This window comes from Ictidomys tridecemlineatus, unplaced genomic scaffold (assembly GCF_052094955.1).
Source record: "Ictidomys tridecemlineatus isolate mIctTri1 unplaced genomic scaffold, mIctTri1.hap1 Scaffold_82, whole genome shotgun sequence".
Taxonomy (NCBI): domain Eukaryota; kingdom Metazoa; phylum Chordata; class Mammalia; order Rodentia; family Sciuridae; genus Ictidomys; species Ictidomys tridecemlineatus.
Genome location: NW_027526077.1, coordinates 772,958 through 800,386, shown reverse-complemented (window position 1 = coordinate 800,386; position 27,429 = coordinate 772,958). Strand labels below are relative to the sequence as shown.

At 36.9% G+C, this 27,429-nt stretch overlaps 2 protein-coding genes across 2 annotated transcripts in view; both read right to left on the bottom strand.

Annotated features, from left to right (window-relative positions):
• Positions 1-27,429, bottom strand: part of LOC144374684 (uncharacterized) — a 233,936-nt gene that overhangs the window by 140,487 nt on the left and 66,020 nt on the right. The window lies entirely within an intron of this gene.
• LOC144374683 (transport and Golgi organization protein 1 homolog) overlaps positions 1-27,429 on the bottom strand; it is a 79,210-nt gene that overhangs the window by 40,031 nt on the left and 11,750 nt on the right. The window contains exons 2-3 of the mRNA XM_078037441.1: positions 8,116-8,249; positions 814-900 (exon numbers count right to left, since the gene is read on the bottom strand). Of these exons, the coding sequence (XP_077893567.1) occupies positions 814-900; positions 8,116-8,249 (221 nt within the window). The remainder of the gene's footprint in view (positions 1-813; positions 901-8,115; positions 8,250-27,429) is intronic.

Sequence of the window (27,429 nt, the reverse complement as noted above, 5' to 3'; positions counted from 1 at the left end):
AATCCCAAGAACTCTCTTTACCAACAATGAAGTCCAACAAGCAACAGAAGTGATTTTATGGCCCCTGAGATTATAAAGAAATTTTAGGAACAGCAACAACAAACAGGATGACTTTATCCATTCAGTCCATCTAATCTAAGAACTGTCCTAGCCTAGCAGTTTGCATATTCTACAGCCACTACAAAGAGCTGCCCAAAGATGTTTCAGTGTTGGTGGGCATCAATTACTATACAATTTAAAACTCTAGAAAATAATCAGCTGAAGTGAGAATAGAACACGAAATCCTTTCAGTCACAAAATCAATTTAAGTCAGAGCACCATACAGGAATGTTGTATAAAGGAAGCAGTTCCGGCCTTAAAAGATCTGAGACTGAACATCACCTGAAACGCTCAGGTCCCCTTTTCCAAATCTATAACATGACTATGATCCCGTATATGACTAAGAATAAGAAACCTTTGTAAGTACATATTTCTAGCCTAGTATAAAAGTTAGAGTTTATTAATTTAACCTAAATATACTTAAAATGTCTAATAACTATCCAATGAGTTTTGCCTGTAAAATGAAATTATTTGCCTCTTAGAATATCTGTTTCAATACATTAGACAACTCTCAGATTATAATATAATCACCCTTGAATGCCTTTCAAACTTTTTTTTTTACAGGTAATCTGATTTCAAATGAAAATCTGACACACAAATGTTAGATTGCCCCCCAAACACATTATAAAACATTCAGAAGCAGTTAACTGAATATAACTGATGGATTTATAAGCCAGTTTACAATTGAGAACAAAAAAGAAATCCATAACTTACATCTGTTGGAATTTGTAGCTCTTCTTTAGTATATTCACGAACTACCTTGATGAAATCTTTTGGAAAGTATCCAAACATACGGCCAACCTATAGTGCAAAAGAGACAAATATCAAATAAATTCTGTACAAGGAATATAAATAAGAGATTTCTCAGAAGTGGCAGGAAATATACACATAATAGATAGGTATATGGTATAACCAAGAAAGAAAGTTGCTATAACAATTACACTGAGATTATTATTCCAAATAAAAATTAAGTACAGAACTATTAAAAAGCAACATTTCCAACCACTGAAGTTTTCTTTTTAACATTTAGCTTAATTCTCAACACAGAGCATATAAAGTTAAGACTTCTGAAGTAAATAAAAGATCTGCATAGAAGATTATTGGATACTATATGGTTAAAACTATGTAAATCAAAGCTGGTTATAAATGCAATTCCAAATAACCTCTAGCAAGAATTTACCTGTACATTTTGTAGCATTGCTCATAAACCAATATTTATGTCTTTCTTAACCAATACACAACAGTCATAAAAATTAATAAGTAAAAACAATACAAAAATCTCTAAAATGTATTACCACTATAGCAGATGTATTGATAGTATATGCTTTCCTAGCTTTGTCCAAATCTACATTTACAAGTACTTGGGGAGTGCTGAGGGCCACTGTCAAGTAGGAATGAAGCTTCAAAATTTCCTTGCCAGCGTACCCCATGTTAAATGGATTTCACTGTTGACATTGCATGTAAGGTGACCTTGCTCAAGGACCAAGGCAGATCCGGGTTTAGAGCTGATCAGGTTTGAGGAAGTATCCCACTTCTTAGGGTGTTCCCAGTTTAAGACAAAAGGAGTTTTAGGGAAGTTGGAGGTTGAAGATTATTGCTGCTGGGAGTAGGGCGTGCCTGCAGGATGAGTTCCCGCTGAGTTCTCCTCGAGAAAAAGTTTTTAGGAGGTGAATTGTTCGGGAGATTGGATTGCCCCCGAACCTGTGTGGAGGCGGTGTGAGTCGGGAATAAAGAATTTCTGTTTGAATCTACAAGGCTGTGAGTGCCTTCTGATTCTGTGCCCAGCCAAGACTGCGGCATTATGGTGGCCCGTACGTGGGATGTCTGAAGCTTGGGGGTAAGTGAATTTGCTCGCTCCTGAAAGAGAGCAAAAAAATGGGTGACCATTTCAAAAAACAATGTGTTCTTGTTTTGATTTATTTTGTTTTCATTTCAAGTGGCCTGTTCCTAGAACTTTCTCAGGCAAACTAAGGAAAATGGTTGACTCAAGGTTTGAAGTTGTTCGCCTCTGAGGAAGAAAAATTGTTAGAGGAAGGAGGTACCCCAGTAAGGCCAAGAAAAACTATGGCATATGTTGATACAATACAAAAATGTAGCCCATGGCTTTATAAAGATGAGTTATTAAGTATATCAATGGGACCATTATGGTATCCTGTAGAAGGATTTTTCTTCAACAAGAAAGAGATGACTAGTTCTGTTCACTATACTTGTCTTGGTTTTTACAGACAGCTGATTCATTTACAAAGCTAAAATGTTAAAATATCAACCACTAAATATGAAATCAAGTACTCTTTACTTATTAAGTTCCATAAGGTAATATATTTAAAAATTATGTGTGTTTTCATAAATTGGCAAATGGAAAAATGTTTAATATTGCTTTGGTCTGTGTCTTTGCTGAAACAAGGTTACTAAGTGTTAAGATTCTATCATGTGTAATTTATATACAGAGAGTATAAGAAGTTTCAGCTGGGTTTCAATTACAGTATAACAGTACCTTAAAAACATGAAAGTATTTCATCTTATTAAAGTGGAGTAATCTTATAAGGGTTGTTTTAGAATGTGAATTTATAAAAAGGGTTAATGGTTAAAAAAGAGGTATAAAAAGATTCAAGATGTGGAAATATATTTTAATATAAAAGGTTAAAGGAAAAAGAAATGTTTCTAGTTGAGATAATCTCTGTGTGGTAAAGTGAAAATTTGTAAAATGCCATTTAAAAAGATTTTGAGGAAACTAGATTTAATTTAAAAGCTTGAGAAAGGTAGAAAGAAAAAAAGGTATTTGTACATGGCAGATTGAGACAAAGCTTCTTAATGGAGTAAAAAAGAGCCTTTGGTTGAAGGGCAGCCATGTAAACTAATATTAAGCGATTTAAACAAAATCTAAGCCTCGTTTAAAAGAGTGAAGCTGTAGGTGGTGAAAAAGTACATTTAATAGTACAGTATAGATGATAAATGAAATGCTTTAAATGGTTAAATTGAAGGAAGATTGTTTTACTCATCAAACTATTAAAATGTACTTATTAAACTAAAAAGAAGGAGATGAGATAATCTTTGTTTGGTAAAGTAAAAAGTTGTAAAATGTCTAAGTACATTGCAAAAAGCTTTAAAAGGTTAAATTGAAGGTAGTTAAGATGCCTTCACGATGGAGGAAAAAAAATATAACCCATGAAAATGGGAAGATAATAAGATAAAAGGTTTAGATAAAGAAGATTAAAAATTTGAAGTGGAAAACTTCAAAAACAGAAGTACAAAAAGGTAAAAAAAAGAGAGAAGATGTAGAAAGATAAAGATATAGGAAGATAAAAAGATGTAGAAAGACAAGAATTTTATACCCACAAAATAGGAAATGAAAGAAAACTAGGAGAGAAGAAAGCAACTAAGGGTAAATATAAAAACCTTAGAAGAAAACTAGAAGATAGAAATAAGATGGAAAATGGTTAAAAATGTCAAGTAAAGGTATTTCAGATAGAAAATACAAAGGGCTAAGACAACTATGGTTTCAAACCACATCTAAAAATTAAAAGGACTAAAGTAATTCTAAAAACTAAGGCAAAATGCTTTTGAAAGACTTAAATTTAAAAGGATCTTAAAGGGGTATATATCCCCCAAAGATAAACTTAAAATAACCCTTTTTTTACTCTAAACTTTTTAAATTTGGATTCATCAGGACTTAATGCTGCGGAAAGACATATGTATCCAAAAAATGTACATAAGCCTAAGGTACTTTGGAAAAATATTCTAACAGGACATTGGAAAGCTCCTGACCCAGTGTTTGTCTGGAGTCGGGGTTCTGTTTTTGTGTTTCCACAGGGAGAACAGCAGCCGATTTAGATTCGAGAGACACTAACTAAAACAATTTCTACAGACCAAAAAGAAGATAATTTGACTCAAATCCATAACAGCTGATATCCAGAGCTCCAGCTTGGCTATTCTTACATCTGCAACAGTGATTAACCACGGTGCCTTTTTTCAATATCTATTTTATTATTGCATTTTTCCCACATCATAAAGTTCTATTTTATTTTTTGAGCTCATACAAACCTAGGTTAATGTTTTTCTGATCAGCTTTGTTTTTTGACTGTGTTTTATTTTTTGACTGTGGAGTTTCTAAAAATTGCAATGGAGATTTTACCTAGGTAAAGCTACAAGGCTGTTATTATTGTCTTACGTGTTGTATGTTATGAGTGCACTGTTTTGTGTTGCATGTCAGTATGTGTGTATGTCCATATTTTTATATGAGGAGCGCTCATGAAAAAATGGATCCGAATTTTCTTTTTTTTTATTCACGTGATTTAAGTGGTTTAATCTAAATTAGGTAAACAGCTGTTAATGATTGTTTTCAAAGGTGGTTAACAGATCTGTTTGCTTACTATTGTTTTTAAAGGTGATTAACAGATCTGTTTGTTTACTTTCACTTTTCCTTTTCATTATATTTAATAATTCTGTTCAGGATAATGTCTCTTTAACATCATTGCCAGAATTCCCATCTCCATCCCAGTGCCAGTGAAGACTAAGAAAACCAAACTACAGCTTCTATGATAGCTATCACAGTAAACTGTATAAACTGATGCATCAATGAATATAACTCAACAAGTAATGCTCAATCAAGGACTTGATTTACTTTGGGAGGAAATGAACATATTGATAGACTCCTCCGATTTGAACTGCTTGCAGAACTTGCTTGGACTATATATGAGTTGCATGCATTGTGAACTATCGTCTGGTGCAGCGAATTGTGGTACTGCTGGCATATCCTTGCTGATGGTGTCACTAGTGATGCAATTTCCTTGCCAGCGCACCCCATGTTAATTGTGGTAATGCTGGCATCTTTGCTGATGGTGTCACCAGTGACACAATTTTTCCAAAGGAGCCGTCAATTGGCTTTGTGTCGTGGCATTTCTGTATCCTCCTCCCTTCTACTAGTGATGGTCTAAAATTTGGGGGCCAACAGAGGTGAGGCAAGAACCTCACCTCCCCACTGGCACCAAGGTTAAATTTGGGGGCCAACAGAGGTGAGGCAAGAACCTCACCCACCCACACTGGTGCTTAGGCCTATCCACAAGCATGGCTGAATGCTGGACCGGTAGTCAGTGACGGGTTGATCTGGTTGCAGTGGATTCAACCCAAGACAGGAAACTGACGTCTAAAGGTCAGTTCTCCCATGACGGGTAAGAACCATATGTTGAATTGGACAACCTACCAGGCACGGTCCTTTAGCCACATTGCTTGTTGTTTAATTAATCAGAAGGGGGGAGAAAATTAATGCTGCAGTCTTGGCTGGGCACAGAATCAGGAGGCACTCACAGCCTTGTAGATTCAAACAGAAATTCTTTATTCCCGACTCACACCGCCTCCACACAGGTTCGGGGGCAATCCAATCTCCCGAACAATTCACCTCCTAAAAACTTTTTCTCCAGGAGAACTCAGCGGGAACTCAGGCTGCAGGCACGCCCTACTCCCAGCAGCAATAATCTTCAACCTCCAACTTCCCTAAAACTCCTTTTGTCTTAAACTGGGAACACCCTAAGGAGTGGGATACTTCCTCAAACCTGATCAGCTCTAAACCCGGATCCGCCTTGGTCCTTGAGCAAGGTCACCTTACATGCAATGTCAACAGTGAAATCCATTTAACATGGGGTACGCTGGCAAGGAAATTTTGAAGCTTCATTCCTAATGGCCCTCAGCAGGGGAGAAAATAAAATTACAATATAATGCATATGAAACCACATATCAAGCTTCAGTTTCACCCAAAATAAATCCTCTGCAGAAAAGAACCCCATTTATTTTCAGCACCAACAGTTAAATTATATGAAGTTACATAAAGTGTACAAAAGATATATAAAGTTCCCCTTGAGAAAGACACTCCTATTACTAACTACTGACTAAAAGGAACAGAAGATTCTTGCCAATAATTAAAGGAAACTGATAGGCAAATCAAATGCACAAAAAAGAAAATTTAAAAAGGCATCTTATCACTACCTCTAAAATATCCCCATTCATGAATGTTCTTGTTATATCTAGAAACCATCTGAGAGCCAGTATTAGTGGTAGAATACTGCCATGAAGATTAGATAAGACGGAGCAATTAAAAGTTTCATCACTGCAGATAAAGTCAGAGACTCTAGAAAACCAACAACATTGCAGAATGAAAACTGAAAACTCAAAAGGAGAATCATTTTGAAAACTAAAGAGTTTTTAATTTCTTAAGTATAACACTTATGATATGAGAGGCGAGTCTGAGGGGAAATACACTTTTCCCTTCTGATGAAAATTCTATTAAGGTTAAATTTGGAAAAGGGAAAGAAACCAGAGATGTATGGAGAAAGGGAACACATTTATCTCTTCTTAATCTGTGTCAAATGAGACCATAGATTATATAAAGCTCCATAATTACACACTTGGTGGTATCCCATTTCTTGTGATATGAAAAAAATGATGCAGAATCATGGAGGCTCATGAATGGAAATAATTTTTATATCTAATTTTGCTTCCATACATCATCCCTGCTAAGGTGCTGCTGATTTGATTTGTGGGTGGGGAGCCAAGAACTGCCACAAGAGAACAAATTCTGCATAAGCTACTATCAGAACAAATGTACTTAAGTGCCACTGCCCTGAAAGGAAATATTCAAAAGGAAGATGGATTAGACAGGGGTCCTTTCCTAACTGAGTTTTTCATTTTATAGGAAGCTAAGATAAAACACAACCTGACTGAAGGCAAAGAGGACAAATGAATGCCAGAGGAACAATGCAAACAAGGTGCCACCCAAACACTCATCAGTTGGCAAAGATCCTTTCTGGTCAGGTGCTGAAAGCAGGGCTCCTCAGGAAGACAGGATGAGTGCTGCCACCCAGAATGGCAAGAGTCCTAGGGATGAACAGAGTTAACAGGCTACAATGTGAGAGGAGAAAATGCAAATCAAGCCCATTTATCCAAAAGCTCAAAGAAGGAAAGAAAGACGACTACTACATGAAAAATGCCACTTAGGTACATGGAAAAACAGTTCCAAGTTTAAAGGTTACCAATCCTATTTGGTATACTTGAAAGAAACAATAGATGGTTCTTTATATGGAGTACTGCAACTGGGACTCTGTCTAAATATAAAGTTTGTACCTAGAGGCACCATGTTTCAAGATCATTCCCTAAGAGTCAGAAATGGCAACAAAATGAAACTAGCTTTCCATAGGGATTACTCTTATTTTCTGTCTTATTTTCTGCTGTGTGGTGTTTTATTTAGGGTGAGAACTTTCAAGGATGCAACCCGGAATGTCTCTAAACTAGAACATTCCTACAGTCATCAAAGACCCTTGCTACTATTTTACGTAAACAATCCACATATCACATTTTTTTAAATGAAAAGGACAATACTCATAAGCCACTAGGAGGACACTCCTAGTGAATCTCCCCATTTAAAATATCAAAGCATGATATAAACAATGTCATGTCTTTCATCAGAAGATCCATACAACTGGCTGGAAGTAGAACCCCTGGGGGAACCTTCAGGCATAGAATATAGGAAAAGCAGGAAATGGATGACCCAGAAGTTGCAAAAAAGAAAAAAGGGGGGGGGGAAAGCACACAATGGACATAATATTCTGCTTTTTTAGAGTAAAAACAGCACAATTGATTAGGTAAAATACACAAAAAATCAACTTTAAATATGCATGCCTGAGTTACTATCTCTGACTTAATTTACAGGATTAACTCTAATGTCCATGAATCCTTCCCTTTTGAAACAGCAAAGCTAAGAATTGTCATGTTTTCACCATGACGACCTTTATGATGTGTAGAGCCTTCTGGAACTTGATGTGAGGAGTAGCAACCACAACCAGTTCAGTTCTGTTTCAGAAAGTCTCCTGACTTTCTATGCTGTGCCAGGCCTTAGGTGTGTTAGGAGCACAGGGCCTGGCAAAGAGGTCAGGTTAACTCTACAAAGACCCCAAGAAATCAGTCATTTAAATCTACACTGCTACCCATCAAAATTAAGAATATAACACCTGTCAAACTTTTACTTACACTTCCGGCCCAAAGTTCTGGTGATACCTCTGCAAGTTTATAGTAGACAAATACAGGGTCACCTTTTTTAAAATTTACAAAACGACAATCTGGTCCTGTGAAATCTTCAACAGCTTCACCTCGATACATTAACACTGTATATAAACATTGAAAAAAGAAAAAAACAAACATTAGGATTTGATTTTTCACAGTCCATATTGACTCATCAGGAAATATGAATCCCACTATGAACAAAAATCAAGTTTTTCCAGTACTCTCTGGAATCACTTTTAATTCACCTGCTCAAAGTATCTAAAATCCTTAGAGATTTTATTGCTATAAAATACAATATTCCCTGCAATTAGACGAGGGAAAAGGAAGCTTCTCTATTTTTCTCTGTGCTGAGAAATAAAAAGCAAAGTGGCTACCACCAACCATAGCTGGTTTCAGTGAAACTCTTGGTTCTTGCAGGCCTCCTCAATTTTTTTCTGTTTCATAATCATAGAAAGCTTCATTTTGCAAATATGTAAATCCAAGCGTAGACATGGACAGGCTTAAGTATGGCTTCATGCAGAGGTAATAGGAAAGAGGTTAGAATATCCAGGAACCCCCAAGGGGTTAATTAACTTGAACTAACTGCTAAAAGACATTACCTTTAAGTGGCTGCAAGTGCTACCATGCAGCCATAAACACTGTCAATTTCATTTGCAGCAGAGTTGCTGTCTCTGGGTTCAGGATCTGGGTAAATAACCAGGAAATATATTTTCTCTGAGCAAATATTGTTGACTATATCCAACATTAAGATTGTTTCAAAACATCCTCATTCGTATTTTTTTAATAAACAAAATCAAAAGTGGGTATCCTATCTGACAAGGAACAAGTTTAACCACGAGAAAAGGTCAGGCAATACCTTCATGCTTAAAATGCAGGACTAGGATCACAATTGATCTAGAAACTGGTAGAAGCAACATTTTTCTTTTGGTTGACCAAATAGTTTCTGATTTAAGATGAAATGGACAATAGATGTATGTAAAAAGCACAAAGAAATGGAAATAACACTTTTTCTAAAAGCCAATTAGCAGTAAAATACACGAGAATGTTTGTTTTATAAAAATATATGTCTGAGGAACAAACACAGATTTGGAGAGGGTAACTTGTTTTTTTGAAGCTAAAATAGGACTATTTTCAGAACTGTCAGCATCCTAATTCATATGTAATTAAGAGGCCAAGTTGAAGGTGAGAGACACTTTAAGGTGGGGAATTCTCATCACAAGTGGAAATGGCAATGTTTCTCTTGTTCCCCCTTAGGTCATAGAGGATTTATAAATCAGTAATATATTAGGTGACAACATAATGCATACTATGGAGCACCTATTTAGTTCTTTTTTTTTTTTGGAGCACTTATTTGGAAGGCACACAAGGACACCTTACATACACACCTCACTACTTCCTACAACGCAACACAGACCCACCTGTTGTTTTTGGTCACATCTGTTTGGACACAGGCCATTTCTCAAGTTATGTTACCCCACTGAACCTAACCAACACCATGTCTTAGTACTGACGAAGCATCAGTGATGAGATTGTCCAGGTATCCCACGTAGGATAGCGCTCAATAGCAAAGAATAGCAAAAATGAAAGAAAATATCATGGCAGCTGCTTTGCTTCTCTGAGTGTTTATTTATTCCAGCCTTAGGGTTACCTCTAGGAACTTCTTAACATATATTGGAGACATCTTTTTTCTTTATTGGAGTGGAACAAACAATTCAAATTACAAAATTTGGTTTTGGTAACACCAATTTAGACATAAAGAGCTCAATGGTAAACTTCTTGGCCTTTTTAGCATGAATATTTTAAAATGTGTACTGCTTACAATTTATGGACAACACAGTCATCAAGTTGCAAGGTTACTAGAAACCAAGCGGGAGTCCATAAGAAGTATTCTGGGCCAGTAAATATATAGAGGAAAGAGGTTCCAACAACACTAGTGACTGAGTCTAAAACTGAATTGGCTTATAAAAATCTTGGAGTATTTTTTATTGTTATTGCAACAAACCTCTTCATCTGAATCTGAATGGCTACATCCTCCCCACTGCCCACCTCCAATCCAGGAATTCTGTCCGCTTCCTGCGCACAGAAGAGGCTGCAGTTCCCAGGTGGCTGGTGCAGATCCTTGGCCTCTTTCAAAAGCAAAAGATTATTGGCCCACCTGCTACCCTACCTCAAATATGAAGGGAGGCTTCTATGCACAGAAATGACAGGATTGAAGCAGAGTCGGGGCCGAGACCTCGGAACACATTGCGTGCCTGGACTCGGTGCTCTTCCCAAGCCTAAACTCTAGTCCCTGTTAAAAGGCAAAACCAGCCCAATCCCCAGTGCAGCAAAAGGACAAAGGGGCCAGTGAGCCTTTCCCAAGGAGCCCCACCATCAACCTTCCGCGGGAATTAGGGCCACCGAGCCCTGGAGAGCATCTGCCCCGATACTGCACCGGCCCAGGTCCCTGTAGAGGGGGCAGAAAAGCGCTCTGCTACAGCGTGGACACAACCCCATCACCCACTGAGATCCTAGGCGAATCCTGGAAGGGAATAAACTGAGAGCTGTCCCTGGGGAATCGTGTTTCCCAACCCCTGCCTCAGTCAGTAGAGAAAAATAAAACGCTGGCAACAAGTGGGAGTCGAAGCCCCCCACAACCCGAGCGGGCTGGCTGGGGCGCCAGCAGAGCCAGAGGGGACACACGCAGGGTCCCGAGGCTCTGTCACTCCTGCTCCCCACCCGTCATCCTGCGACCCCCCTCACCCAGCCCTTGGGGCTGGGGACGAGGGAGATCGGAGCCCCATGTGGCCCCAAAGAGCCTCAGTGGAGACCCTGGGCTGCCCACCCGCCTGTGCACTCACTGCTGCATTTGTCGTCTGCACAGAGTTTGTGTTTCGACCAGCGCTGGCCGGTGCTCGGGTCCGGTTGGCCTGGCACTCGCCAGTTCGGCCACAGCACGAACAGCCAGAAGAGCACCATGAACAGCCAGAAGACCAGCACCTGCGCCACAGCCATGTTGTGGTCACCTGGGTGAGCCGGTGAAGTAGGCTGCGGCGGGCGTCTGTGGGCGCGTAGGAGGTGGGGCTCAGGGGGCGTGTGGGTAGCCAAGCACAGAGGGGTGGCGCCAGGAAAGGCTTACGCCTTTCCTGGGTGACACTTCAGCAGGGATATCTGGGGGTCAGTCCACAGACTCTACTGGAGAACACACGGAGCTGGAGCTCCGTCCTTCTCTAGTCCAGACCTTCTCCTCAACTGAAGACCTTCTCCTCTAGTCGCTGCCTTGGCAACTAGGACTCTCGTTCTCGTCCAATCACCTGCTTTTGCTTCTGTGCCCTCACAAGTGACCCTCCACATGATTCTAGTAGTCACCCACCCATCCCCCCCCCTGCCAACTGGTCCTTTCTGGCTTTCCTCAACGTCTCATTTCTGGTTCATCCTGAACTAGCCCACTCCACCATCACTCCCATCCCCCATTCCTGGTCTGGTACCTCCTTTTCTGAACTACCAAATCCCACCCCTGACTTGTCACAGCTAGTCTATGGTTCCAGGCTCCCTCCCCTTCAAACTCCTAGAGGTTCCTTGAAGCCCCACCCCAAGATCCCTCTGATTAGGAAAGGGGAAGGTGAATGGAACTGTGAGTGAGGGTGTAAACTGGAGACAGTGGCCTGCTTTTTTTTAAGGCGGGGACAGGTGGGGGCAGAGAGATGGACATTAGTCTTCAGGCTAAGATCTTGAGATTCTTATCTTTATCCGTAAGGGAAGAAATTATTTAATTCAAAAGCATATTTTTAACTCTCACTTTGTGCTACCATTCATGCCAGACGCTGGACAAAGCCCTAGCATGGTGTGGGAGTGAATGAAAATCAAAAGACAAGATATCTGGTCCTGGTCCAAAAAAGTCCACAACTTAGTGGGAACCAACTGACAAAACCGATTGTCAGAGAAGAAAGCTAGTAGCTAACATTTCTTGAATGCTTTCTTTATGTCCAGTTGTTATTCTGAAGGTTTTATACATATCAATTCATTTAATCTTCATAACAATAGTACCTTACAGTAGTAGTAGGTCCTATTCCAATCCTTATTTTAGAGTAAATTGAGGCAGTCACACATCCAGTGATTAATGGAGCTAAGTATCAAGCCCAAGGAGTAGACTCCTTTTCATCACAACCTATCAACTAACAAGCAATTGTACTTTCTGACAAGAGGAGCAAAATCTGATTTAAATCATAATATAGCTGAATTACTGATATGTACAGTTAAGGGGGGAAAGGCACAAGCTAGCCAGCCCAAGGAAGAGTGTCTGCAATGCTCCCATCCTGGGTGGAGCCATTCTCGTTTGTCTGTGACCAAGGGCTTGTTACTATAGTCTCTGCTAAGGTTATTCATCAACCTCCAACAATGAACCCATCAGTTGTTTCTCCAAATTAACTGAATCTTTAAAACTTAGAAAAAAGAATGTAGTCCACCATGTTCACAATGTTAAATAAAGAAAACGATGGGAAAAAAAAGGTGTGCACAAATATTTGTCTACAGGGGCCATGAGAGGTCCCCGTTGGTCCAGTGTACTTCTGCGCTTTCTGGAGAACCAGTGGATCATACAGAGAAACTGTCTATCTGAGTCATTCTTCATTTCTTTTCTACCATGTATTTATTATGTTATAAAATGTATCTAGTAGGCATCTCTAACAACATGTTGAAAACTGAACTCATTTTTCTCTCAAAATCTGCTTTCAGTCTTCCCTATCTCAGAAATAAGAATGACAATTTAATTCCCATTATCCAGGTGCTCAAAGCCCAAAACTTACAAACCACCTTTGATCTCTTTTCTCTCACATTCCAACTCCAGTCCATTAGACAATATTATGTCTTTATTTTTATAATTTTATTGAGATATAGTTGACCTACAATAAATTGCACATTTAAGGTGTAGGATTTGATAAGTTTTGACATGAATATACCCATGAGACTATCACCAAAATCAAAAAAGTATTTCATCCTTCTTTGTAATCCCTCCCCTCTCCTTTTCTGGGCTGTCTCCAAACATCTCCTGTCATCATAGATTGTTTTGCATTTTCTAGAATTTGATATAAATTATAAAGCATTTTATTTATTTATTTTTCTGACTTCCTTCTTTCCAAATAAGCATTTGAAACATGCCCAGAATCTGACCACTCCTCTGCATCTGCTAAGCCAATATACAGGCCAAACCCACATCATAAGTCAACTGAATGATTCCCATAGCCTTCTTCTGTCCTTGCTTCTGCCCTCATTTTCCCCAATATCTATTGTCCTGATGGCAACTAGAGTGATATTCTTAAATATAAATTTGATTGTGTCTCTCTGCTCAAAATCTTCCTATAGCTTCCCATTTCCAAATAAAAGGCAATGACTTTAGCCAGGCCTGGTCATACTCATCTGTAATCCCAGCAGCTCAGGAGGCTGTCAGGAGGATCCTGAGTTCAAAGCCAGCCTCAGAAATGTAGTGAGTCCCTAAGAAACTCAGTGAGACCCTATCTCTAAATAAAATATTTTAAAAAGGACTGTGGGTGTTGCTCAGTGTTTAAGTGCCCCTGGGGGTTCAATCTCTGGTATCAGGAAAAAAAAAGCCATGATTTTATTATGGATTGCCCTGCCTTATTATGGACTGTTCTTATTCAATGTGACTCCCCTCATCCTCTTCTCCCCATTTCCTAACATTCTTCTCTTGTCTGTTAGTTCCATTTAAATACACCAATCCCACCCCTGCTTCAGAGCATTTACACTTGCAACTTTGCCTCAACCTTAACTGCCCAAATCATCTAACTAGCTAACTACCCCCTCACTTTATCATGTCTCTGTAACAGTGGCATTTCATGTGATAAAGACTTTTCCTGGCCATCCTACACAAAATATAGCCTCTTGTCATGACTATCAAGCCCATTACCCTGCCTTTCTTTCTCTTCAGACTTGCCTTACCACTTTAGACTTCTCTTACCACTTGCCTTACATTTGTTTATCTACTTGACTGCTCTGACCCAACCTCAAACACAATTTCCAACAGGAGCAGGAAATTAGTTATTTTGTTCACTACTGTTACATCAGTGACTAGGGAAATGCCTAGAATGTATGAGAGAGTTAACAAATGATTTGATGGATAAACTCATGGTTCCAATAATATTATAAATATACTACACTATTAACCTAAACACATATATTAACTATTAAGCCCCCATATATAAATAGTACTGAGAGGAAATAAGCTATGAGAACAAGGCATTTAAGGTCCACCTCTCAGCAGCATGCATCCTCAACTCCAGGAATGTACCCCTGAATGTGTTTGTTGAATAAAAACATACTTGTGTGGAGAGTAGTTGTTTGGTTACATGATACTGAAATATTTAAGTAGATCTTTTAAAACTAGTTTTAATTTTTTCTTATTTTTCTTATTATAGAATATGGTATGTTGTAGATTTTTTCTTATTGTAGAATAGAAATTAATGATAATTCATTGGTGGAAAAATCAGAAGAGCAAAAAGATCTAATTGCATATTACCTTCTTGATATTTACTTTGACTCATAATCAGATATACTTTTATATGCATAGTCAGTGCTTCCAGTTACTGAAGAACTAGCTGCTTAGTTTGTAGAGTTTTCAATATTTTGATTTATCAGTATTATTTTTTAAACTTATTGCCTTAAAGACATATTAACTAGTCTGGTGGATAATGAGAAGAAAATTTCTCAACTGGTCACAATAAAGTAGTGGTGGTTCTTTCTACCAGGATACATACAATTAGTGGATGAATCAGCATTCACTTTTACTCATAGCATTTAAATATGTGGCATTGATGTTTAACATGTTTAATATAAGGTTATATTAAAAACCTTCAGAAAAGGAACAGGATAGAATGTGGTGGTGATTGTTGGCATGGAGATAAATAATCTCAAGTGAATTATTCTTTAATACCTCAAAGGGAATTCTTACGGGGTAAGGGTTGAGTAATTGTTAAAGGTAAATGTGACCAGTTTGGGTGGAGGGGACATAAAATTCTAAGATATGAAGGGTTCCTAATGTCAGAGTACAATCTAAATGAGACAAAAACATATCTGAAACAAATAATTGGCAGCATAATAACATATACCATTGGAAATTTGTGAAGGCACTTGCCTAGGAGCATTCAGTAGGCCTACCGCTGCTGTTACCAGGAAGAACCTCATCTATTGTAAATGATGTGCCAGAGAATAGTGTTAAACATTTATGGAAGACTAAATCTCTCCAAGAGGGGCAACAGATTTACCCTCGCATATGAAACATTGGAAAAAAAGTGGACAAAATACAAACAACAGTTCTCAGATATTAGATAATAAGCAGCATAAGAGTGACCTCTAAGATAAAGTTAGGCATGAGAGATGAGTGCTACGATTATCCCAATTTACTCCCTGGAAAGAATTTTTCAGGCCACATCCAGAGAAGGAAAACTCAAATAGAAAATCTCCTGAGTTGAAGAGATGGATTTTAAAGTCTGAAGAGACCGACGCAGCTAGAAGTCCCAGAGCAGAATAAAGGAGAGAGTAGAGAACTGCAGATGGAGGGAGAGTGTGTACATGCACTAGCTCTCTAGACATCTATGGAGGGTTCCCCTGAAGTCTGCGGCTATGTAACAATGGGCTCACATGTAAGGCCAGAGAAAGAACCTTCAGAAAGGAACAGAATGGAAGGTGGTGGTGATTGTTGGCATGCAGATCAATTTTTGTAATCACCAGCTAGAATGGAAAATCTATAATAAAAGGGCATCAAGTAACATAGTCAGTAAAAGGGACAAAATAGCCCAAGATTGAAGGTAACTCCTGTCTAGAAGAATCGTAAAAAGATAAAAATGTTTCCAAGATAGTTCAGAAAAAAAAGCTGTACACAGCTCAAGAATATTTAAAAGAATACAAAATTTCCAGTATTGAACAAGGTAAATTCACAATGTTTGGAATCCAATAAAAATGTATGAGGCATGCAAAGAGCGAGGAAAATATAACCCATGTTGAAAAGAAAATTAATAAAAATGATCATTAATTACACTGTGATAGAGTTATTATACAAGGACATTAATACAGTTGTATACCATATGTTCAAGATGCTATGGAAAAGCATAAGCATGTAAAGGAGAAAAAGAAGATATAAAAATGTCTGAATTAGATAAAACAGATAAAATTAGATAAAATCAGATAAAACAATGGCTAAGGTGAAAATTACACTGAATGAGATTAACAGCAGATTTAACATTGAAGAAGTCAATATCAGCAAACTGAATATGCAGTGATAAAGACTCCAAAATCAAACACGGAGAAAGAGACTGAACTGAACAAAGCATCAGTATGCACAGCTTCAACCAGTCCAATATATATGTTATGGTAGTTCCTAAAAAGGTGGGAAAAACACATTTGAAAAAATAATAAATAAAAATGTTCTATATCTGATGAACACTCAGATTCAAAAAGCTCAATGAATAAGAAAAATGATAAAGATGACACAAATTTACACTAAATGCTTAAAACCAGTGCTAAGAAAAAAATTGAAAAGCATCTACAGAAAACAGATACCATTATGTACAAAGGAGTGAAAGTAAAATGTCAAAATTCATTCAAGAACCATGCAAACCAGAAAACAGTACATCAACATTTTCAAGTTCTGAAAGAAAAAAAAACTGATATCCTAGAATTGCATTCCAAATGAAAATATTATTTCAAAATGATATAGTCTTTAATGCAAAAGAATTAAGTTAAGCCCTACCCCACATAAAAATTACCTCAAAATGGACCACAGACATAAATGTAAGAATTCAAAATGGACAACACATATATATGTAAGAACCAAAACTAAATGTAAGAAAGCATAGGTAAATCTTGGGGTAGACAATGACTTTGTATTTAAGACACCAAAGGCCCAAGCACCAAAAGAAAAAATAATAAAGTAATGAACTTCATCAAATTTAAAACTTTTAAAGGCTACCATCGAAGAAAGTGAAAATACAATCATAGAAGAAAATATTTACAATTCATATAGTTAGAATATATATAACTACCTAGAATATACAAGCAATTCTTATTGTTCAATATGAAAAGACAAATGGCAAGAAATTAGAATAGACATTTCTCCAAAGAAAATATGCAAAAGCAAATAAGCAAATGAAAGGATACCCAGCACCATTAGGGAAATGTACAACCTCAGTGAGATACTACTTCACATCTATCAAGATGGTTATAATCAAAAAGATAATAATAAGTTGGCAAGGATGTGGATCAATGGGAGCCCTCACACACTACTGGTAGGAATAGACTACAGACCTAAATGTAGCAGCTAAACCTATACAACTTCTGGAAGAAAATATAAAAAGCTGCTTGGCAGAGGCTTTTAAAACTAACTAGCTCTCTCTGCCTCATGCTCTCTTTTTTCCTCTCCTCAAAAACTTTGTCTCATGCTGGGCGTGGTGGTGCATACCTGCAATACCAGTGGCTCAAAAGGCTGAGGCAGGGGGATTGCAAGTTCAAAGCCAGCCTCAGCAAAAGTGAGGCACTAAGCAACTCAGTGAGACCCTGTCTCTAAATAAAATACTAAATAGGACTGGGGATGTGGCTCAGTGGTGGTATGACCCTGAGTTCAATCCCCAGTACCAAAAACAACAACAACAACAAACTTTGTCTATTGTATATTCATTGTTATGGAAATGGAAAGGTAAGCTGACAGACTAGGAAAAAGTATTGGCAAAACATATCTCTCTCAAGAGAATGATATCTAGGATATACAAATGATTCTTACAACTTATTAATAAGAAAAATCACCCAATTTGAAAAGATGGGCAGAAGACTTTTTTTCTTCACCAAAGTAGACACAAATATGGTGAATGTGCACACGAAAGGATATCCAACATAAGTTGAAATGTAAATCAAAACTGCAATGTTATTACACATACAGTAGGATGGACAAAATTTAAGACTCATCATAACAAATGTTGACAAAGATGAAGACTATGGTATCTCTCTTAGAACTGCAGACTATAACATGTAGTATAAACAATGGCACAAACTGTTAGAAAACTGTTTGGCAGTTGCTTTACAAATTAAATCACATCTGTCGAGATATTTACTCCAGAGAAATAAAAGCATACATCCACACTGAGACTTGTGCACAACTATTCATGGTGGTTTTATTTGTAATAGTCAAAAAATCCCCAATGTTGGACTGTGGGAACATATCTGTCTTACATGCCTCAGAACCCTTATACTCATATTAACCATATAGTAGACATTTGATTACTAACTATTACATGAATGTAGAGATTGATTTTTTACTGTTAATAGAGCTTCTCTTTTATTAAATATAACAGACAAAAGAAAATCACGTATAGTACAATGAATTATCACAAAGTAAACATATCCACTGAACCTTAACCCAGGTCAAGAAATTGGACATCAAATGCACTTTCATGAGCCCTTTCTCATTGCTCCCCTAATTATTCCCTCCACTCCCCCAGACTTAGGCACTATTTTAACTTCTAATAACAAGGATTAGATTTGCCTATTTTGTTACTTTATACAGTGTAATCATACACATGTGTTCTTTGGTATGTGGCTTTTTTAGCTCCATATGTATTTTTATAAGATTTATCCAAGTTGTTGAATGTGAAGGTACTTCTTATTTTCATTGCTTAATAATTTTTAATATTTAATTTATAATAATTGTATAAATATAACCTGGTTTACTTAAAAAAAATCCCCAATGTATATCAATAGGAAAATAGACAATAAATTTTGGAAACATACTTAGTAAGAATAAAGAACTATTGATAATAGCAAAAACAGGGAGATTCTGAATGAAATAAACTAGACAAAAAGTAATATGTATTGAAAATTCTTTTTTTTTTTGTACTCCCTAGTACAAATATCCAGGGGTGCTCTACTGCTGAGCCACATCCCCAGCCCTTTTTATTTTATTTATTCATTTATTATTAATTTTTTTTTTTTGCTATCAGAGATGAAACTCTTGGGAACTAAACCACTGAGCCACATCCCCAGCCCTCTTTTGTATTTTATTTAGAGATAGGTCCCAATGAGTTACTCAGGGCCTCGTTAAGTTGCTAAGGTTGGTTTTGAAATCCCAATTCTCCTGTTTCACCATTCTGAGCCACTGGGATTACAGATGTGTGCCACCATGCCCAGTTTAGTTTTTATTTTGAAACAGAGTCTGGCTCAGTTCCCCAAGTTTACCTCAAACTTGTGATCCTCCAGCCTCAGCCTCCTGAATATCTGGGATTACAGACTCTGCCACCACCTTCCAGCAGATTCAGTTATATTTAAAGGTAGAAAGTTATAAACCAGGTGAATCCTAGTAAAGGTCTTAGTAAAAAAATAAAATAATAGCACTATGCTTGGTCACAATATGGTAAGTCAGAAAATGACAAGAAATATCCATTTTCTGTGAGGTTGACCAGAACAGTATCATTTCTCAATGGATTTCAAAGGGTCTCCTTCCTTCTTTCCCCCCGCCCGCCCACCTTTCCTTCCCTCCCTCCCTCCCTCCCTTCCTTCCTCCCTTCCTTCCTGAGTTTTGGCGTGTGTGTGTATGTGTGTGTGTGTGTACATCATCTTCTGTGCCAATGTAAGAGATTCAGGCAATGGATCAACCTTTACACCTGTGCCGAAGGACCCCAATCTTGGATCTATCTCCAAGGGTGGAGGTGACTCTAGATCCTCATTATAATCTCGAGAATGGGAACTCCTAAATTATAAACAGGTCTTTCTTGGTAACACCAGTTTCCTCCTTGGTAAAAGTTAGTGTAGTGGGAGGGTGGCAAGGGCCCTACCCTGCCACAAAATAAATGCTAAAATGTATTTTGGTACAAATTGTAAACACTAAAGAGTTAAAAGTAAGAGATGAGTCTTGGGATTTGAGCTAGACCTGGATAAATACATAGGATTCAGATTCTAAAAAGAGAATAAAAGGCAAGTGAATTAAACAGCATAAAAGACTCAGCAGAAAGAAGTATGTTTAAAAAACAGTAAGGACACCTCATTTTGCTGAGAGGAAAGGATTCTATAAAGGATGACATATTTGTGTGCTTAGGTCAGATTATGAAATTCCTTGAAAATCAAGCATAAGGATTTAGACTTAATAGAATAAAAATGCATAAAATATTAGACTTTAAGTAAAGGGATCATATAACTTAAGTGGAATTTAAACAAGTATCTTGTCCTTAAATCCAGGGAAGATGGAGGTTTAGGCTGGGCATAATGAGTAGAGCTGAGGCACTCCCCACAATTAAAAAGTCATGTTGAAGTGTACTGTACTAATGGAAGTGAGTCATATACAAGGCAAGGTCTTCTGCCAGCATCTACTGTTTGTCTAGCCCTGACAAATATTATTCCACTTTCAACTGTACAAAGAAAGAAACTCAAACATCTGAAATTGCCACTAATATATGGCATGTATATGAGTTCCTGTTTCTGGTTCTGCCTAATTTACCTTGGCATTCTTTTCACAGAGGTCAAATATTTGGTGTGTTGAAATAAATGCAGAACAGACATTGGGGACTTGTGGCCTGCACATCTCAATTTCCACAGTGCACTGTTGGGCTTTATCCATTTAGTTTTCAGAAATATAAATTACTTCCTTACGAGAACAACAGCAGAAGTAAGGAATACAGCCAAAAGGATTGTAGTCAGAAGTCTAATTGTGTGACTATAGGCAAATCATTAATTTTCTGAGTCTCAGATATTTCATCTATACAAATATGGGTCAAATTTAAAATTTTATAATTCATTTTTAAAGAAGAAATAGAGATAATATATGAAAGATTGCCCATTTATGTGGTTTAAATAATTAAACAGCAAAATCCTGGCGGTTACAGCCAATATAGACAATTGACAAAGCAACAAAAGTCTTGGCAATAAATGCTTTCATTACTAAGGAGACATTTTTAGATAGTTCCTACTCTGGAAACTGTTCTCTTCTCACTGAAACAAAGTAAGGCTGATAACATCCTCCCAAAGTGTGCTTGGAAGATCACAAGCACCTCTTGGAGGAGACAGGGAGAGTGGAGGAGAAAATATGTTCTTCGGGATAACATATAGTCTACCAGAGCATACACTGAAGCAAAGCAAACCCTCCTGAATCTTCAGCATTTTAACTGATGCATGCAGTATAAAATTAGAAACAGGACCATAAACACTATTATGAAGACTATACTCAGTGGGGGACACTGAACAAACATATATGGGAAAGTAAGTTCTCTGTGATTCGTATGAAATCTCAGTCTTACCCAAATCCACATGAAATTTGAAATGGTTTGGAATACATAAGAAGATCAGTGAATGACATCAAACCCAAATGATGAAATAGGGAATCTGAACATGATCTTTCTCTTATTTCTCACTGATCCCTTAGAACCACCAATAGAAATATAATATTAACTCTACATGTAAATTAAATTTTCTAGAAGTCATATTTTAAAAAATAAGACAGATGAGCTTCATTTAATAACACATTTTACATAATTCAATATATTCAAAATGTCATCCTTTTAATTTGTAATCAAAATTAAAATATAACTGTTATTTTACATTCTTCATAATAAGTCTTTGATATCTGACTTATGGCACATCTCAGCTCAAACTGGGCACATTTAAAGACAGTCGCAGCATAAGAAAGTAGGGATTGTAAATTAACACTAGGCCATATCATATACTTGCACTTATTTTAAAGAAAAGCCAAGTTTAATAGTATGTTTTAGGTTTTAAAATATTTTTGGCCAACCTCTCTTGGTACTTACGCAGAAGTGAGAAAAGATGATTGAAGGTATCTCAACATCCCTCTTTTTTTTTCACTCAGAGGTTAAGATTTCTGTTGCAATAGCTAGGGATTGCATTGTCATTTTTGATGAATCTCAAGTCTATAATCAAAAAGTGTAAGTCATCATTAGGTTCCTACACTTGTCATTCTTTTATTATTTTTCATTGTTATCTTAAATATACTTACTTCTTGACAAACATAAAGAAATAAAGAATTATATTTAAATGGATAATAAAAAAATTTGACTGCATAAAATCCCTTTTCGTTTTAGGTAGACCCACTGGTACAAACAAGTCACCTGGGTGGTCTATTTTTCTTTGGTAACAGGGATTGAACTCAAGGGCTCTAGACCACTGAGTCACATCTCCAGCCCTATTTTGTATTTTATTTAGAGATAAGGTCTCACTGAATTGTTTAGGGCCTTACTTTTGCTGAAGCTGGCTTTGAACTCATGATCCTCCTGCCTCAGCCTCCAGAGCCACTGGGATTACAGGCATGCAGCACTGCATCCGGCACCTGCTCTGTTCTCTTACTTAACTGCAACTGTGTTTTCCTTGGTAGATTACTTCTTTGCACCAGGGTTTCTTGATAGAACTCTATTGGTACTTTGGTTTGGACTATTCCTACTAGCTGAAGGTTATATACTATCTATGGGCCTGGCCAAAAAATGTTAGTAGTTTCCTCAGTGATGGTGAAACAACAACAAAATGCCTCCAGGCATTTCTAAACTTCTCTTGATAAGACTAGTATTACTCTCCCAGTTTGAGAGTCACTGCTTGAGAGTCACTTGCAGAGTTAGTTAAACTCTGATCATTTAACAAAGCACCTTTAGTTGTAAGTATCCTATATTTTGTAGTTTGCAAGTATTCTGTATTTTGTAATTTCTCTTATCAGCTAAAAAGAAAGGATTATAAAATCAACATTTAAGGCCGGGCTTCATGATGCACACTGTAATCCCAGTGGCTCTGGAGGCTGAGGCAGGAGGATATTGAGTTCAAAGTCACCCTCAGCAATTTAGCAAGGCCTTAAGTAATTTATGGATTTCCTATGTCAAAATAAAAAAAAATGTAAAAAAAGGGCTGGTGATGTGGATCAATGGTTAAGCACCTAGATTCAATCCCCTGTGCCCATCCTCCACAAATCAACATTTTAAAAACCAGAATCACTAAAACATCAAAGAAACTCAAAGGTCCTTGTAAACACAACTGACTTTGCTTCAAAGGTTTTTTGCTTTTTGTTTTCCACTTCAAGTTAACACTACCTTTAAAAAAAATCACATTTTTTAATTTATTTTTTCTGACCTCTAAGAGGGATCTTACATTTTTCTACTTCCCTTTCCAAGACTATTCCCTCTTTTGCACTGTGTAATCTTGAATTTAAATCTGAATTAGTTGCATTGATTTTCCCTTGTGTTAATAGTCAAATTATGATACAATTTGAATTATTGAAATGCATAGAGGGGTTTCTTTTATTATTTTTAATGAAAACTCATATCTTTAAAATTAGCACCTAGGGGACTATAGGTGGAGACTTAATATGTAGAGTCATCAGCATGATAATTGTAATTAAATAAACACAAATCAGTTCATGATAGCTGATTTCATTTACTATTATAATCAGCTTTCTCTTCTATAACATAGCACAATTAGTCCTAAATTGACATTCACTAATTGTATATTAGAGTTTCAAGGAAAACAATGAAGAGTTAGTGACTATCATAATGATTGAGATGTGTTTTGATATCAGTAATTATTATTATTTTTAAGATGGGGGTCTTGCTATTTTGCGTAACCTGATCTCCAACTCCTGGACTCAAGCAATCCTCCTGGCTTGGCCTTCTGAGTAGTTAGGACTACAAGTCACCAAACCAGCCCAGTAATTATTGTTTAGTAGATCTCTTTTTGGACACTAAAATCACTACTAATATGATTGTATATGTTTGAAATTGGTTTTATGAGCAACATACAGATTTGATGCAATTCCCATCAAAATGCCCACAAATTGGTGTGAATATACTTTGTATACAAAGAGAAATATGAAAAATTGTGCTCTATATATGTAATATAAATTGTAATGCATTCTGTTGTCATATATAAATTTAAAATAATAATAATAATAATAAATGTCATTTTTCCAGACCTAGAAAAAAACAGTCCTGAAATCCATTTGGAAGAATAAAATATTCAGAATAGCCAAAACAATTCTAAGTCAATAAGCAAGCTGGAGGCATCATCACAATACCTGACTTCAAATTGTACTACAAAGCTATTGAAATAACCACTGCATGGCTCTGTCATAAAACCAGATACATAGACCAATGGGAAAGAAGAGAAGACACAGAAAAAGATCCAACACAGTTAACAGTCATCTGATTCTTGACAAATATGCCAAAAATATATTGGGAGAAAAGACAGGCTTTAAACAAATGGTGCCAGGAAAATTGGTTATCTATATGTAGACAAATAAGACTAGACCCTGTACAAACTTGAAAGAGATCAAAAGCCCAGGAATTAGACCAGAAACTATGCAAATCCTTGGAAGAAAATATAGGTTTGAGACTCCAGCATATAGGTACAGGCAAAGGCTTTCTTATTAGAACTCCTAAAGCTCAGAAAATAATGACAAAAGTTAATAAACAGAATGGCATCAAATTAAAAAGCTTCTGCACAGCAAAGGAAATTATTAGTAACATGAAGAAAGAACCTACGGAATGGGAGAAAATATATTTGCTAACTATTCTTTTTTTAAAAAAAAAGAGAGAGAGACAATTTTTTAATATTTATTTTTTAGTTTTCGGCGGACACAACATCTTTGTATGTGGTGCTGAGGGTTGAACCTGCACTGCATGCATGCCAGGCGAGCGTGCTACCGCTTGAGCCACATCCCCAGCCCTGCTAACTACTCTTTGACACAGGATTAATATCCAGACTATATAAGAAACTTTAAAAAACTTAATACCAAAACCTCAAATAACCTAGCTTAATTGGGCAAATGACTTAAACAGATTCTTCTCAAAAAAAGAAATAAAAATGGACAACAAATCTATGAAAATGTTCAACATCATTAGCAATTAGGGAAATGCAAATCAAAACTACAGTGAGCTTTCATCTCACTCTAGTCAGAATAGCAGCCACCAAGAATATGAACGATATGGGGCTGGGGTTGTGGCTCAACAGCAGATTGCTGGGGCTGGAGATGTGGCTCAGGTGGTAGCGAACCTGTCTGGCATGCGCGCAGCCCAGGTTCGATCCTCAGCACCACATACAAACAAAGATGTTGTGTCTGCCGAAAACTAAGAAATAAAAAAAATGTTAAAATTCTCTCTCTCTCTCCCCCCGCCCTTAAAAAAAAAAAAAAACCAGCAGATTGCTTGTCTAGCACGTGCGAGGCCCTGGGTTCGATCCTCAGCACCACATTAAAAATAAATAAATAAAAATAAAGGTATTGTGTCCAACTACTTAAAAAAAAAGAATATGAACAATAATAAATGCTAGAGAGAATGTGGAGAAGAAGGGACACTTTTTTCTCTGTTGATAGGATTGTAAATGAATATAACCACTATTGAAATCAGTATGGAGGTTCCTCAAAAGACTAGGCAGGAAACCACCATATAACCCAGCTATACAACTACTCAATGTTTATCCTAAAGAATTAAAGTCATAATACTAGAGTAGTACATGCATACCCATGTTTATAGCAGCACAATTCACAGCTGCCAAACTATGGAACCAAACTAGGTGCTTATCAAGGATGAATAAATAAAGAAAATGTGGCATATACACACAATGGAGCTTTATTCAGCCATAAAGATGAATTATGTCATTTGCTGGAAAACGGATGAAACTTGAGAACATTCTATTACACAAAATAAGCTAAACTCATAAGATCAAGGGAGCATATGTTTTCTCTCGGATGTGGAAGCAAGAGAGGAAAAAGGAAAAGAAAGTGAAAATCAAAAGGAGATCAGTAGAGTGTAGGAAAGGGACCAGGAGATGGAGGAGTGAAGGGAAAATACTGGGGAATGATATAGGCCAAACTGGAGTGTTATATTGTGCATGTGGAAATATGTAACGACAAATACTGCCATGATTTACAACTATAATGTATCAACAAAAAAAATGGAAAAAATAAAAGAAAGCAAACAAAAGAACAGAATTGCTTTCATGTATGCATGTATGTATGTATGTATACAGCCTAGCCAAACATCTATTGTGAGCATAAACATTAATACTCTGGAAAAGTGATGAGCCTGACACTGTTTTTTTTTAATTGTTATCTTTATTCCTTTTTTCCCCTCCCTCCCTCCCTCCCTCCCTCCCTACCTCCCTCCCTCCCTCCCTTCCTTCCTTCCTTCTTTCATTCTTTCCCCTCTCTCTCTCTCTCTCCCTCCCTCTCTCTCCTGTCTCTTCTCTCCCCTCCCCCCCCTCTCTTATTTCCCAGGCTGGCCTAAACTCCTAGGCTCAAGTAATCTTCCTGCCTCAGCTTTCTGAGTAGTTGTGACTGTTGGAGCACACCACGATGTCCAACAATAACACTTGCTTTTGTAAACAAAGTTTTATTAGAACACAGAAACTTATATTATTTACCCACAGTCTAGGCTGTTTTGTGCTACACTGGCACTTGAGTGGCAATGAAGACTTGCCTACAAAGTCTAATATATTTATTATCAGTCTCTTTTCAGGAAAAGTTTGTTGATCCCTGATTAGATTATAGATTAAAGTCAGCAGAATAAATATATAAACATTTCTTTTCTTACGACTAAAATTGGCTGTATGAAATGAGATAAATGATCTATTAATTGCCAAGATAAAAGTCTCTTCCCTATAGAAAGTGTGTATTCAGGACTAGAAATCTTGGCACTGTGTCATGTCAAATTAGGAAAAAACCTGGCAGTTCATTTTGATGAGACTTAAGAAATTTCTTTTCCAGGGCATTTTGAGGTTTATCTAAACTTTGTAGATAATACAGGGAAGAACATTTTAATCTGCAAATAGATTATGTTCATTATTAGTTTGTAATCATTTCACAACTATCATATAATATTAAAGCATCATAAGAGACTGCCTATCATAATAGAAACTTTTATGCCTCTAGCCATTAACATGTATTTTTCTAGTTATTGTAGACTCATACTTTTAAGTTAGTGCTATTGGTAAAATATATGATTATTTAAGTCTGATTGCCTTACTAATTTTGACCAGTTTATTTTTCAGATATCCATTTTGGGGTTTACTCTTTCAATTAATTTTTCGTTCCATGGACAATGAAATTGTTGTTGAGTATATAAGATGTTGCAGTTTCTATGTAAGTTGACCTAAGTGTCTCTACCACTATTGATGGGCAAAGATAAAAGTAAGTTAGTATTTTTACTTGAAACTGTAATAGATCTAATGTACTTGATTTGTTTTCCTGACACAAAAGAGTATAAAACTAGAAAAACTAAACATTTTCAGGTATTAATTTCAGACATGACTGTAGGCCTGGTG